The sequence below is a fragment of the Pogona vitticeps genome, chromosome 5, assembly GCF_051106095.1.
Source record: "Pogona vitticeps strain Pit_001003342236 chromosome 5, PviZW2.1, whole genome shotgun sequence".
NCBI lineage: Eukaryota > Metazoa > Chordata > Lepidosauria > Squamata > Agamidae > Pogona > Pogona vitticeps.
In genome coordinates this window covers 4,592,067-4,607,080 of record NC_135787.1, presented here as the reverse complement: position 1 = coordinate 4,607,080, position 15,014 = coordinate 4,592,067, and the positions used below count along the sequence as shown (strand labels likewise).

Sequence of the window (15,014 nt, the reverse complement as noted above, 5' to 3'; positions counted from 1 at the left end):
GAAAGTGCTGAAATTGAACAGCAGATGCCTAGGAAAGGAGCATGCAGCCAACAGAACGGAGGAAATCCCCCAAAGTACTACAGGCCAGCTAACCCAAGAATGCGCACAAGAAGGTATGCATAGCTCATGCCCGCTTAACGTAAAATTGAGCTGGCATAAATGCACCAGGCCTTATGCACGGTGGAAAGGAACTGAGCAGTGGAATTGCACAATTGCTTTTCCATCCCCAGCATGACAAACTAGTCAATGTGCCAGCAGAAATGCTTCAGGGATACGCTTCCACATGCTAGCGCAAGGATCATGCACACAGTCTCAGGTGGTGCAGAGGTACTTGTGCAATAGGATTTTCTGGGTTCAAGACAAGGATTAAAGGAAAACCCTGAAGTGGAAAGAAAGCCACTGTATATAAAAAAAACCCAAAACAAAACCCCAGCTCTCTTCTCTGTATAAAATTAAACTTCAGTCTTGGCTTTACTTAGGAATGGGTAAATCGGTGCATTGCATTTCCATTGAGTTTTCCATTTTTCCTCTGGCCCGCATTCATAAAATTTCCTTTAAGTCAGCATGAAAACATAGGTGTGTTTTCTAGCAAGTGCACTGTTTTTTCTAAATACAGTGATGCCCCGCTTGACGACGACCCCACTTGATGACAAAATTGCTTGACGATGAGTTTTTTGCGATCGCTATTGTGATTGCAAAACGATGGTTTCAATGGGGTTTTTTCGCATTATGTCAATTAGGAGCCTGCTTTGCGAACCGTTTGTTCGCTAAACGATGATTTTTCCAGTTCCGCAAAATGGCTTCCCTCCCTTCACAAAATGGCTACTTTCCGGACCTCTGTTTCGGAAGACAGCGATTATCATTGTCAAGCAGGGCACCACTGTATATTCCTTTTTTGGTAAACATTTCCTACTGCACACATTTTTGTATGAAAGGGTTGCTTGCATAATTATCTTGTCAACTAACTGCCCAGAGGTTGGTTGCTTTAGCAACAAGATAGATAGAACATGTCACTATTTTTTATGAATTAATACAGAAAACCAAAAAGAGATTTTCATGCTCAGGTGGGTTCGTTCCCTAACACAGAGGTCCCCAACCCCCCCGGTCTGCGGCCCGTTGCCGGTCCATAGCCTTAGCTGGAATGGGCCACGGAGACAGACTTCCCCCCCAACCTCCACCCGCACTCCCCCCTGCACAGCCTGTTTGCGCATGTACATGTGCGAGCGCTCCCCCACCCGTTCATGCCTCTGCGCGAGCACCCCCCTGCTTCTTTGCACATGCGCATGAGAGCATGAGCCCATGCAAGCACCCTCCCCCGCTCCTTCACGCCTGCACACGAGGGGTGCCCCGCCTTCCCCATCCAGTCTGTGGGGTTAAAAAGGTTGGGGACCGCTGCCCTGACATAACCGTGCCCACAGCCCCACTAGGCGAGCCAGTGCTCACCCTGAACAGGCACCGAGGCGTATTCATATTGCCATGACATTAATACCCCTCCTGCTGAACGATGTGAGAAATAAATAAGAAGCACTTACCTTTTGAAGAGCTTCATTACAAGACTGAAATTAAAAAGGGCATACAGCATGAGGAAGAAGCTGTTCCAGAGGCCGACCCAGGCATAGAAAGCACTGAACTGCAACTTGTAATCGTCACAGATTCCTTTGATGACTGAAAACAAGAAAGGAGCGTGAGTCGGCAGGATATCAAGCCCCTCTCTCGCTAGTCTTGGTCCTCACATGGCCAAAGAGGACACCAGCCACTCATGGGATGGGTCTCAACTTCCTCCTCCAAAGTTTGCTGAACACATCAAAATATTTAGGAGCAACCATCCCACAAGGAGTGGGGGGACACAATGTAGGGACATGGAATGCTAGCTGGCAAGGAGAGGTTTGGTAAATGGGGTGGCCCTGGCATGCAACATTTCTGGAAAAGAGCAGTGGCGGCTGGCACACGGAGGACTAGACTCTTTGCAACATTTTATTGCAATTCCCACGGTCTCAGGTGGTATTCCTGTTGTTCACATAGCAAACATTTACCCCACACACACGCAAAAGTGTGCCCTACTCTCGTTACTAAAGCTATCAGCCAACCTTTCAAGTAGGAAATGGGAAATGAACGAAACAGCCACCACTTCCCTTTCCGAACCGACTCCTACAAGCGTAAGGAGCATGGGCTGTATCCGGAAAAATCCTTCATTTACTTCTCAAGTTTCCCTCCAAAGATGAACCAGCACAAACCCACAAACCAGCAGTCCGTATCCTTCTCTATTCATGAGATCCCCCCTTCCCCACATATTTAACCTCACACAGAGCCCCAGAGAGGCTGGGCGGACCGGCCCCACGGATACCCAGCAACCCTTGCTGCCGCGGTTCCAAACGTTGGGTTGTCCACGTGTTTTTGGACTGCAGAAGCCTTCACCACCCGCTGTGTGGGCTGGGAGTTCTGGGAGTTGTAGTCCACGAACACCTGGGTGACCCAAGGTTGGGCGCCACCACCTTACAGCCAGGCAGCCGCTTGAAATTGGCTCCCCCTCACACAAAAGCCGTTACGTGTGCATACAGACGTACAAGGAATGCTTGTGTTTCTGGACTACGACTCCCAGAATTCCACAGACCGCATGGGCAACTGCAGGCCTAAAAAAAATTCTAAATACGGACATTTTTAACACATAACATGCGCAAGCAAGGCTGCGGTGCTGGACTCACCGTTGATGTACAGCGCCAAAGGAGCCGTCGTTAAGAGCACAACGAGCGGCTGGCCAGAGAAGAGAGCGTAAAGCAGCCCTCCGATGCACTGGCCCACGATCGTTTTCTGTACATCTGGAAATAAAACGGGAGGCAGGAAAGAGGCGGCTTCAATATCCAAAGCCAACTTGCATGAAATGTGCTAAGGACATAATCCACTCTCTCTCCCCCCTGATTCTAAGCAAAAGGATTCTGTGAGAGCACAGAGGGTTCTCTCTGATTTAAGACTCTAGCACCCATCCTTTTTTAGAGCCAGAGAGGAAACATTACAAAAAAAACCCTGCCTTCCATCTCCAATCAGAAATCAGCCTTTAAAAGCCATGATCAAGCCACATACAACACTGAATTCCATTTTTTTTTAGATAGCCAGCTTTCTTTTGTTTCTTTTATTAAAGCAAGTTTCTAGCTCACATGACTGTGGCAAAGCATGTGTGCAATGTGATTTCCAAAAATCGAAGAGAGAAGGGACTGAACTTGATACACAGGGGATGAGGCCAAGACTCTCCTGCCCCCGTCTTCCCTCCCTTATTAGCGCAGTGCATAACATCTGTAAGCACTATACACCTGATCCGTGCTGATCTGGATGTCTTTTAATGCAGAGGAGGTGAGATTTTCATGGTGCGGCTAACTTTTAGAATTTCTTCATGCCGCAGAACCAGAGCTTAGGGGGAAAATGGTGCTTGTTCTTCTGGGTCACAGCTCCTAGAAGCCCCCCAGCTAACGTGGCCAGGAGGAAATCTGGGGACCCTCCAGTTTCTGATTTTCCCAAGCTCAGCTCGGAGGAAACTCGGGGTCTCTTCCACACCCTCTCTGTCTGCAGAAGAGGCCCCCAAGAAAAGTGCACATTCAGCCATGTGGGAAAAACATCCACACACTCAAGAGCTGGTCTGGGTCCTTTCTTTCCATCCTGATAGTTTTCTATGGAGGACCATGTGGGTCAAAACTGAATTGATAGCACAAGATTATTATTACCGTATTTTTCCTGTGTATAAAATGCCCCCCACGTACAAGACGCTCCCCCCCACTTTTCTAATCCAAAATTAAGAAATCTAACTGGGGCCTAGCAAGTGTAGGGGGAAAGGGATCAAAACACTGCAGGATCGCTTTGATCCCTGCTTTCCCTTCCACTTGTTTTTGTTCTCTCCTCAGCTTAATTCCATGTATAAGATGGGAGGGTTTGATAAGGCCATCGAGTCCAACCTCCTTCCCTATGTTTTGTGGCTTTTAAAAACGCAGGTCTACTCTGTGTTGGGAAAGTTCTCTGTAAAATAGTCATAGAATCATGGCATTGGAAGGGGCCTCTATAGCCATCGGGTCCAACTCTCTGCTCAACGCAAGGATCCAAATCAAAGCAGGTGGTTGTCTAAGTTTTCTCTTGAACGCCTCCAGCATTGGAGGGCCCACCAGCTCCTGAAATAACTGATTCCATTGTCGAACTGTTCTAACGGTTGAAATCTGACTTCCTGTAGCTTGAGCCCACTGTTATGCGTCTTGCACTCTGGGATGACCGAGAACGGATCCTGCCCCTCCTCTGTCTGACAGCCTTTCAAGTCTTTGAAAAGTGCTCTCCTATCTCTCCTTAAGTCTTCTTTTCTCCAGGCTAAACATGCCCAGTTCTTTCAGTCTTTCTTCATAGGGTTTGGTTTCCAGTCTCCTGATCCTCCTCATCATCATCTTTCAACTTCCTTCATTTATTAAATTAAACCATTGACTACTCAACTAAAAATAGATTACACCCCCATCAGCCACTCTTCAGGCCCGGCTCCCTTGCTTTTCCCACCTCCTCAGCTCATCTCCCAGTCACAGGCAAGAGCACAGCCTTCTGTGCCCCGCCCTTTCCTCTGATTGGGAGATCAGCCAAGAAGGCGGGGCCAGAGAAGCCTGAGCTCTTGCTGGGATCGGGAGATCCGTTGAGGAGGGGCAGGAAGCTAGCAAGCTGGGCCTGGAGAGGGGCTGATTGAGCCCAGAGGAGGCGAAGGAGGGGAGCAGCAGCACCTGTACTGCCAACTTGACGAACTTGGACGAACCGGTTCGTGCCCATCTCTACCGCCAACCATGTTCTCCTTCTTCTGTTCCTCATGTGCAGCAGATTTAACACAAATGTTATCAACAAGGAAATAAGTGTTATGGGGTGGGGAGAATGAGGGGAGACTCACCAATGACTCCATCTGTGTTTTCGTCATTTAGGGAACCAAAAGCGATGGAGGGCAGAAGGCAGGCAAAGTAGAGGAAAATCATGGTGGTGATGTATTTGCCGATGGCTTTGTTGTTGCCAATTACGCCTAAAACAGAAAAGCAGCATGAAAGGGCTGTACGGATGAAAACACCGTCCTCTCTTGTGGCTAGAATTTTTTTTAAAAGGACACAACTCTGAAAAACACACAAAGACATCCACATACAGAGCCCGTCCTGAGGAAGAATGCTATGCCTTCCTTCTCAAAGAAAACCCAGGTGATGCTAAGCCTTTTAGTAGAAAACCAGCCCACTCCAAGGCCACATGGCAATCTCTACACCGTGAGAAACCCCCGCCGCCCACGGGAGATCTGACGTTCATAAATTAAAAGAAAAAGAGTATTTTAAAAAGAGACAGAACAAAATAAAAAAGAAGGATTTCTGAGTGTGTCTTAAGTACGACAATAATCCCTTTTAAAATTAAAATTTGTCTCACTGCCTGGAAAGTGACTTTCCAGAACAACACCGAGCCCTGAGAAAAGAATTTCTGTCTTTGTTCCTCCTATATTTAGGGTGTGGTTGGGTTTTTTTTGGGGGGGGAGGAATGCACACAGCTATCCCTTCCTATCTTACCCTAAGATTTCTCTGGGGCAAGTCCTAGGCCTGAGCAAATTATTGCTACAGTGCTAGGAAAAGAGAAGGGAGTTTTTTAATCAAATAGTGTGCAAATGTTCACCTCCCGGGAGTCTCCTTTCTCGGCCCAGTCTCACTCCCGATGTGTTTTAAAGATGACCAGGTTTTCCTGAGCATAAATTTTCATCAGCTGCAATCCATTACGCCAAACAGAACTTGCTCGGCTTGAAGATGTGACCATACCCTGTGCTTTTTGCTGCCTATCCCCTCTCTGCAGCACCGGCAAAACGATAACAACAAACCAATGATTGAAAGGAGACACAACTTTTTGGCTTGTGTACTTTTGGGCTTGCACATGCTTTGCAACCGGGCCGAAATTGGCAGGAGGCAGGAAAGAGAAATAAACTCAACACAGCTGATACAGCGTCTGCCTCCTTTTTTTTTTCTAAATGTAAACACAAGGGAAGAAGACCAGAATGAAGGATTTCTACTTCTTTGGCCAAAGACGATCGGTGAAACAGCTGAGTAAGGCTTTGCGCCTTCCCCCTTCCCGCCCTTCCTGAAGATAACATTTCTTGTTCAGTTGAAGAAAAGACTCCCCAGGCCAGGAAGCCGAATTTGAGAAAATAAACAGAACGCTTTGGAGGAGGGAATTCCACCAGTTTCACAGCTGTTACTCCTCTTAGCTACTATGTCTTGCAGGCAGAAGACTCTATTAAAAAAACAGACACACGCACAGAGAGAACCTGAAATATTCTAAAATTGGCAGTGCACGCTGGAATAAAAAAAGTGATTTAGTACACAACTCAGCTCATTATTTAGAAAGCTGGACAAAGTGGGCCCCGGACTTTCTTCCTCTCCAAGAAACTGAAAAAAGAACAATATCTAGGGAGAGAGATTATGCCATCTGATGTTTTCCAAATAAGTATTCTGAATTTACGAAGCAGTTAGTTATATGACGAAAATCAGAAAACTTCCTGCTGGATCAAACCAAAAGCTTATGTAATCCAGCATCCTGTTTCTCACCTCAGCTAACCAGATGCCTGTGAGGTGTCCACAACAACGGTGGTCCTCAACCTTGGGCATCCAGATGTTCTTGGACTACAACTCCCAGAAGCCTTTGCCATCACCTCTGCTGGCCAGGATTTCTGGGAGTTGAAGTCCAAGAACATCTGGAAGCCCAAGGTTGGGGACCACTGCACAACAAGACACAAAGAAAACACAAAGAGTTATTTCCTGCTGTTGTTCGCCAGCAACAGGTCTTGGACTGCAGAGGCCATATACAACCATCATGACCAGGATCCGTCCAACCAAGTTTGCCTGTTTACCGCAGGATTGTCTGATCTTACCAGCAACAGCTCTGCAGACCCTTAGGAACAGCTTTCAGCCCAGGGTACCGGCAGGATATTTTAACTGTATGCTTGGGGCAGAACCTAAAAAAATCCCACCTAAGAGCAGCAGCTCGTTATGTTACGTTGACTACAATAACCATCTATGCACTGCAGAGCAGGAAGGGACCCAATGGGTCATCAAGCGCAGCAGCCCCTGACACGAAGGCAAAGTGGGACATTGAACTCCCAGTCTCGGACTTGGCAGCCAGATGTCTAAACCAGATGCTGACATATAAATTAATTAATAATAATCAATAATCAATAATCTATTAATATTAATATTAATACTAATAATACGAATAATACGAATAATACTATTATTATTATTATTATTATTATTATTATTATTATTATTATTATTATTATTATTATTATTATTATTATTATTATTATTATTATTAAAGAATAAGAATAAGAATATAAAAAACAGCCACAGAGCTACCCTAAAAAGGATAAATTCACAATTCGTGAAAACGAATAATTCGGTGTCGCATTCAACGAGGAAGCCATAGCAGGCATCACTCATCCCGGGGAGATGGAGCAGAAGTTTTAAAAAGTAACTTTTCAGAGCTCAGGATAGGTGTATTGTCCAGTTATGCCTGTACCACCTTTTCACATTGCAGAGGTAGGAAGAATCAAAACAAGCAGGAACCTTTAACAGACCCTGCACTGAGTAGTGGCACCTGGATAGTTCTGGAGTCACAACTCTTTCCTAAGGACTAGTGATGGGATATTTGCATTCGTAAATGCATACAAATATCCACGTCCCAGCTGCACCTAATATCTGTCCGGCGCCCTGGAACCGGCCCGTTCGCTCACACATTGCTCCACCTCCAGCGTCCCAGTCTTCCCGCCAATCGGGTGAGTGGCTCCGCCGTCTGCTTGCTCGGCCGGCCACTCAGCAGCCGCGCAGGGAGACTCGTCCTCCCGGCCCCCTGCCTGGAGTGGTCAGCCGAACAGGGAGACAGCCGAGCTACTTCCACGATTGGCAGGGAGAACGAGATGCTGGGGTGGCTACAACGTGTGAGTGGAGGGGCCGGACCCCCATTTGGGGGATCAAGAGCCTTTCAAAACTCAACTGACAGCCAGTAGGGTGTAGCAGATGAGAAGGCTGGATTAGAATTTAAGAGATCTGGGTTCAAATTCCCACTCAGCCACGGGAACTGACTGGGTGTGACCCTTCTAAAACCGCTCGTGGAATATCCTACATACCATTAAAGTCCTATTAGGGCTGCTATAAGTTGAAAGTGATTTGATGGCATCGAAGAACAACTTAGCTATAGATTATTTGTCCCAAAGCGTCTGTTATACCCATGATCCTGTCTGATGTTGGTGGATTCCTTCAGCTTAGTGAAATGGTGGACCAACACAGTGCATTTGAGTGTGGTGAGCTGCTGTAGTCGGGCGCCAACGGCATGAATCTTGGCCTGCTCATCTAGAGCACTTGCCAGTAATAACGCCACAAAAAATCCTAACACTTTTGAAGCGGCAAGCCACTCCTGTGAAGAAAACACGACAAGCAAGCCACACGTCTGAGCCTAGCTTTTGGTGGAAAGGGGCCCGCATCAAGCGCCCCGAGGTTGGTGATCTAACTACTAGGCCGCCCGACCACACTTGGGAAAATAATTTGCTGTTGACACACTTTGAGCCTAATTGGCCCTTGGTTATTCTGCTCTGAAACACGAGCCCCAAGAGATGGGTTTTAAGATGCAGGCGAGCGCAGCAAGAGACGGGAGTTCTCGGCTCTCGTTGCGGCTCATTAAAAAGCAAAAGGGGATAAGAAGAAAGAAACAAAATAAATCACTGCAGAATTGCTAGCCCCAGAGACGACCAGCGAGAAAGACAAGGTGTAGATCAGTCTTCCCCAAAGCCACTGCCTTCCAGAGACAAAGGGACACCCCCCCTTTCATCACCCCCTCCATGGTGGGATTGGCGAGGCAGCCTTGCTGAGGCAAATAAATATGTGGCGAAAGTCACATTACGCATTTGGCATTTCACGGAACGGTGCCTCGTGAGTTCTGGTACGGTAGGGGAAGAGGCGCACCATGAAAAACGAGGCATGAAAACAGCGGAACACTGCAGGGGAAAGCTGAGATAATAAGATTTCCTCACAACTTATAAGTTCACTGGAAAATGCGCTCTCCCCCATTCCCCGCGTGGAGCTAATGAATGCATTGCACTCCCCAAGAGGCTTTGAACAGGAGAGCTAAGAATTTGCACGGCTCTGACCAACTGCACCCAACGAATTTCGAATTTTCAAAAGGGGAATCTGGAACAGTCCTGTTTTAACACGTGGTACCTTCCCAGCTTGATAGACTGATCTCAGATAAGGATGATCAGAGAGCACCGTTCTTATGGGAAATGTCAAAAGCACCTCTTTCCGCTCCACCTGGTGGCGTGAGATCTAAAGTACAGGTTCTGCTCAAAACCCAAACCATCCAAGGGGCAAAACTGAGAAGCATTGGCTGGAACCCTTTCCGAGTCTAGTTGCAGAAAAGATTATGGCCTTCTCCCTTGGGAGGGTTATAACTTTGGAATACAGTAAGGCCCCCTTATCCACGGGATCAGTATCCACGGTTACATTTATCCATGGTCTGAAAATATTAAAACGAAAATCCTAGAAATAAATATTTCCACCATGTCTTTACCAGAACTGTCCACTAGAGAGAGCCAGAGACCACGTTGTGTATTCTTAGTGTTGAAGAATACATTACATGGACTTTGGCTCCCTCTAGTGATAAGTTCTAGTAATAGTGGTGCCTTGCTTTACGATTGCCCCACATTATAACGAATCCGCTTTACGATGATCTATTTGCGATCACAAAACGATGGTCTAAATGGGGGAATTTCGCTTTGCGATGATCGGTTCTCTGCTTCGGGAACTGATTCTTCGCAAAACAATGCTTTTTTAAACAGCTGATCGGTGGTTTTTAAAATAGCCGCCGGGTAAATAAAATGGCTCCCTGCTGTGTTTAGGGATGGATTCCTCACTATACAGGCAGCGAAAATGTCCACCGTATGGAGGATCTTCGCTGGACGGTGAGTTTTAAGCTCGTTGGAATGCATTGAAAGGTTTTCAACGCGTTTCAATGGGCTTTTTATTTTCGCTTTACGATGTTTTCGCTTAACGGCGATTTTCCTGGAACAGATTATCGCCGTTAAGCGAGGCACCACTGTATGTGTAGAGATACATCTCTCTAGATTTTTTTTCTTTCGCCATGCTATGTATATCATTCACTACTATCCGTGGTTTTCAGCATCTGTGGCGGTGGCACGGCTTGGAACCAATCCACTGAGGGTTTCTGCTGTACTGAACTTTATTAGAACACACATCTGGTTTGTATCTGCAGATAATACAGCTAGCTGACAGACTTTTGCAGTGTTTGAAATTACAAACTTAGGGACTTCATGAACATTGCAAGACACTAAGCACCAGCAATCATTAATAAAGCAAAACCTTTAACGGTGCAATGTTTGGAAAAGTGCTTTTTAAAAGGGCAGCTCCGATTATGGCCATAAGTCATGTCAGTGAGGGTGCTTCTGGGTCTTGTAGTTAATGTCCTTCCCCACATTCAGTGTTGGTCATGTGTGAAGAAATAGTCATCATTTCACTCTTCCACAAATCTGGAGATCAGTTTTAACGTACAGGCAGAGCCAAGGCGTACACCTGGTTTTGCAAGAACTTTCTCCGAAACCCACAAAGAATCCTTGAAGGCAGCTAAGTTTTATTTGGCATAAAGCTTTAATGGACTGCATTATTTTTCTTGCCATGGATTGGTGCAGCTGCCTCCTTGAAGGAGGGAGAAAATTTTTTTTCCCAATGCATTGATAAAATTATTCTTCTATTTGCTGTGCACGTGCCTGGAATAAAAATCCATGCCTCTTCATGTTGGATAGGGTCAGTTTACTGACTGCAGCCACCTTGGCCGACCACCTTGGAAATCGTGTCTAAACCCGCCGCTCAGCGCTTGACTTCCTTTCCAACGACACCCCCACTGCAGCCATCCCGCAAAAGCGTTCCACAAACAGGACGCGGCCCTGCAAGGACTCCCCGTCAGGTCAGCACTCCTGTCAACAACGGCGCACCTACCGTCAGTGAAGTCTAGCGCGTACACTGGGAATCTTCGTGCAATGTCATCAAAAATCCCTTTGCCAACGCTGAAGAATTCGTGGAGCTAAAGAAAGGAAGGAAATGTTATTTCAGTTCAAAAACACTTCTCCTGTTGTTGAAAGAAAGGGAGACGGTCTGGCCAAGCCCTTTCTGTTAAAAGCCTATTGAGAAGTCATTAAACCGGCCAGCGACAGGCGTGGAAGAACCTCAATGGCAGTGGATAATTTTCCAAGGTAGACAACACATCCGGAGAGATGAAAAAGTAACACTGCATTCGGCCCCAAGCCTCCATCTACTTTTTGTCTCCAAAAGCCCACTGAACGACCATGATGGCTAATGGGCTCATTACAATCCTGCATGTGCCGTTTGTCACTTCTCAGTGTCTAGACTTTGATGATGTGACAAGACGGGGGCAGGCAAATGAGTACCAATCTTTGCACTGCCAGGAGTGAAAGGCTGGAATAGAGAAATGATTATTCATTCAGAATAAGGAGATCTTTTTGTGCAAGGGAATGCTGGGTTTGCTCCCTTTCTGGACTCAACACAGCCCTCTTCTATTAAATGTGCCTGTGCAAATAGACCAATTAAACAGAAGTTGTTCTGCTTTTTTTTCTTTTCGCTTTCATCCACCAACCCACTAGAGAAACAACCGTTTGACCCTTGGACTCAGCCACCAACCAAACTGACCAAACCATGATTTTGGCAGACTGAGATCTGATTTTTTTTTTTTAAAGATTCAGATGTCTGCATTTGGGTTGGACGAGGCTGGAAAAGCTGTGAAACTCTCCCCCCTCGCAATAAAACCACGGCCCCTGGAATCTTCCAGGAACAGAAACCTCCTTTACCGAATTTATCTATCTATTTATTTCATGATCCTGGGATTGCAGGCAGTTTAAGCTAGCTCTCTGTGTTTTTACACACAGACTGTACATATTGAACAGAGCGTGTAAAAGCATTTTTAAAGATCGTAACAATCTGGAACTCTCAGAGTCCCCAACTCTGAAGCTGGAACAAAAGGGTAGATGAAGGGCATCTGTCAACATCATCACTCTCAAAAGCCCCCACTTGCACTCTGTGTGAGCTGAAGTTTGACCATCATGGCATTTGCTGTGGGGCTTCTCCTGCCTCTGCCTGTCCTTCACTCTCTGGCCACTGACCTGTTCCTTCCAGCCTGTCATGGCCTCATCATCAGCACTTCTCTTTGCTTGTAGGATGACTTAGTAGAACGACGGGGGTTTCTAATCTCAGTACTCCTTTCCCCCCTTTGGGGCTTAGTTTCTGCTCTGTTACAGCTGTCTACCACAGCTAGTTGGGGAGGAGGGTGGGTTTTAAGATTTGAACAGAACACAGGAAGGCCTTTTCCAAATTTCGAAAGGCAAAGCCTCGATCATGTTTCAGAGTATAGGGGTGCCTCAACTTACGACCGTCCTGACATACAACCATTTCGACTTACAGCCAGCTCCGGCCGCAAAATTTTGCTTCAACTTGCAGCCAGAGCTTCCAGTTATGAACAGAAAAAGGCAGGCGGAAAAAGGCAGGGAATTCAAACTGCTAACCTTTGGTGGCGAAGATGCTGCATCTCTGTAGCTCGTTTGCCCCAGTGGTTAGCGTGAGTCTGATCGGAGGAGGCTTCGGACTGCCTGGTAAGGTAAGGTGCTGCTTTTTAAAACCTGTTCTGGGTGGGTTTTGCAGTGTGGTTTTGGGCTGGGGGAGTATGTTTCTGTGCTGTGTTTTTTTTCTTGCTCCTTTGTTTATTTTTGGTTTGGTTTTATTTTATTTTATTATTTTTTTGCAGTCCCAGCACCTTCGGGGCTTGCTTTGCAATTTATTTTTGGTTATGTTTTTTTTGAAGCCCCAGTGATGGAGCTTGCCTTACTGTTTATTTTTGTGTTGTTGTTTTTTAAAGCCCCAGCGCCTTCCGACCAGGCTTGCTGTGTGCTTGTGCTTCGACTTACGACCATTTTGAGTAACATCCATGCTCTGGAACAGATTATGGTCGTAAGTCGAGGCACCACAGCATCTGCAACCTATAATCTGGCTCAGAGTCAGACCCCTCTAGCCAAGAGCTGTAGACACTTGAGTGCCACCAACCCTCCAGGCAGGGTCTTTCCCCATCCCACTCCGTGAAGCTAGGAGTTGATCCAGGTCCTCCTTGAATGTGAAAGATGGACTCTACCACCGAGCGACATCTCATGCACACGTATGAATATAAATGAAGAGCCCAGCCTTCTAGTCCAACAAAGACATCTCTAGTCCAGCATTTCTCTTCCCACAGGGGTTAATCAGACTTCTTTGGGAAACCCACTAATAGGATTTCCTTCTGAGAGACACACGGCTTCTTGGTCTGGCGGTAACCTATAGGACTACCTCCCTTGTAACGTCTAGCTCCTGATAGTTCTATGAATCTTCCCAAACCATCACCCCCACACTTCAAAGCTGCCCACGTTGTAGTTGTTGATGGTTACATCTTGTGGCAGGAAGTTCCACAGTTTAAATGCGCCCTTGTGCCAAGAAGTGCTTTGTCTTGGCCTTCCTGAATCTCCCGAGTATTCAGCTTCACTGGAAAACTTCAAGCACGGGCTTGAAGAAAAAGAAGACATTTCTCCTCTTTGCTCTTGGGCTTCTCTGCACCGTCCATAGTTTTATACCCTCCTGTCAGGTCCCTAACTTAGTCATGTTTTTTTTTCTGAGCAAAACTGCTCCAGACATTCTGCTTTGGGTCGTCCTCTTGGCCAGAAGCCCCATGTCGTTCTGGGACCGAGAGGGAACGCCCTGAGGTCTACTCTGTCCCTACAGCTTTGCCAACTGGAAGGGCACAACCAGGTAGCAACTCTTAAAGAATTGCGCACAACTCAGTGGCTGGATCGGCTCATGACCAAAGTTTTTGGTCGAGCATCCAGTGGCCACGGCGCTCTTTCTCATGGAAAAAGCTGTCCCTTCCCATGAGGCAGATTTCAAACTCGTGGCGCGCAGAGGAACAGTATTTTCAGCAAACGCACCTTCAGAGGTTTGTGGCCGTGTGTCTTGTGGCCATCCGTCACCGCTGAGGGCCTCTGGTTAACCACCGTTAGTAGGTGACGCTGGTGGACCAACGCTTCCTTGAATTCTTCTTCTGTTTTTGTTTCCAAAAGCTTCTGTCGAAAGGTGATATCCGAGAACATAGTGGCAAACGTCCGGCCCACCTCTGTGGCAGTTTTAGTACTTTTCTGGGGTAAACAAAAGATATTTACTGGTTATTCTCAAATACCGGCACAACAGCCTGAGTTTTATAGGATTTCCTGGCTCACTCTTCCTCCCTCCCCCAGGATTCTTGCCTCTAGACATGTTGGATAACAGTTTCCATCATCCTTTAACACCTGGGTGGGTGTAATGGGGCTTGTAGTCCCAAATATCTTGAAGGCATGAGACTGAAGAAGCAGGTCACAGCTAATATTGAATATGATATTTAAACATAAACCACAAATATGCTGTCCTCAGGAGTTATCACCTATCAAATACTGAGAAAATTGGTCTCATTGCCAACCAGAATTTCACAACTTCAGCAAGAAGGGAGTCACACAATTGCTGCTCAAAATCCACAGTCGGCAAAAGGGGGAGTTTGAGGCGTAACACAGAAGGCGGGCAAGCTGTGTGAAACAGTGGAGTAGACCTGCTCAGATACCAACTCTATCAGTTTATTTCAAATTGCAGTGTACACTAGAGGAGAGCCAGCACAGTGTAGGTGACAGGCCAGGACTCAGAAGACCTGGGTTCAAAACTTTGTTCGGTCATGGGAACCAGTAAAACCACTCATTATTTATCTCATGGTTTAGGTTGCCGTGAGCTGGAAGTGATTTGACAACATGTAACAATGGACACCAGATGAGCCCAGAAAAAAGGCATGAATTAAAAGTAATCAGAATTAACTATCACTAGCCCTTTAGATAGATGAGGCATCCTTCAGTCTTGAGAGATGAGGGTCACGTG

The 15,014-nt window shown here is 46.5% G+C and overlaps 1 protein-coding gene across 16 annotated transcripts in view; it reads right to left on the bottom strand.

The window, feature by feature from the left end:
* Positions 1 to 15,014, bottom strand: part of SLC4A11 (solute carrier family 4 member 11) — a 195,605-nt gene that overhangs the window by 21,705 nt on the left and 158,886 nt on the right. For all 16 annotated transcript variants that reach the window (XM_073002135.2, XM_073002130.2, XM_073002132.2 and 13 more), the window contains exons 8-12: positions 14,048 to 14,254; positions 11,028 to 11,112; positions 4,898 to 5,023; positions 2,703 to 2,816; positions 1,533 to 1,665 (exon numbers count right to left, since the gene is read on the bottom strand). In XM_073002135.2, the coding sequence (XP_072858236.2) occupies positions 1,533 to 1,665; positions 2,703 to 2,816; positions 4,898 to 5,023; positions 11,028 to 11,112; positions 14,048 to 14,254 (665 nt within the window). The remainder of the gene's footprint in view (positions 1 to 1,532; positions 1,666 to 2,702; positions 2,817 to 4,897; positions 5,024 to 11,027; positions 11,113 to 14,047; positions 14,255 to 15,014) is intronic.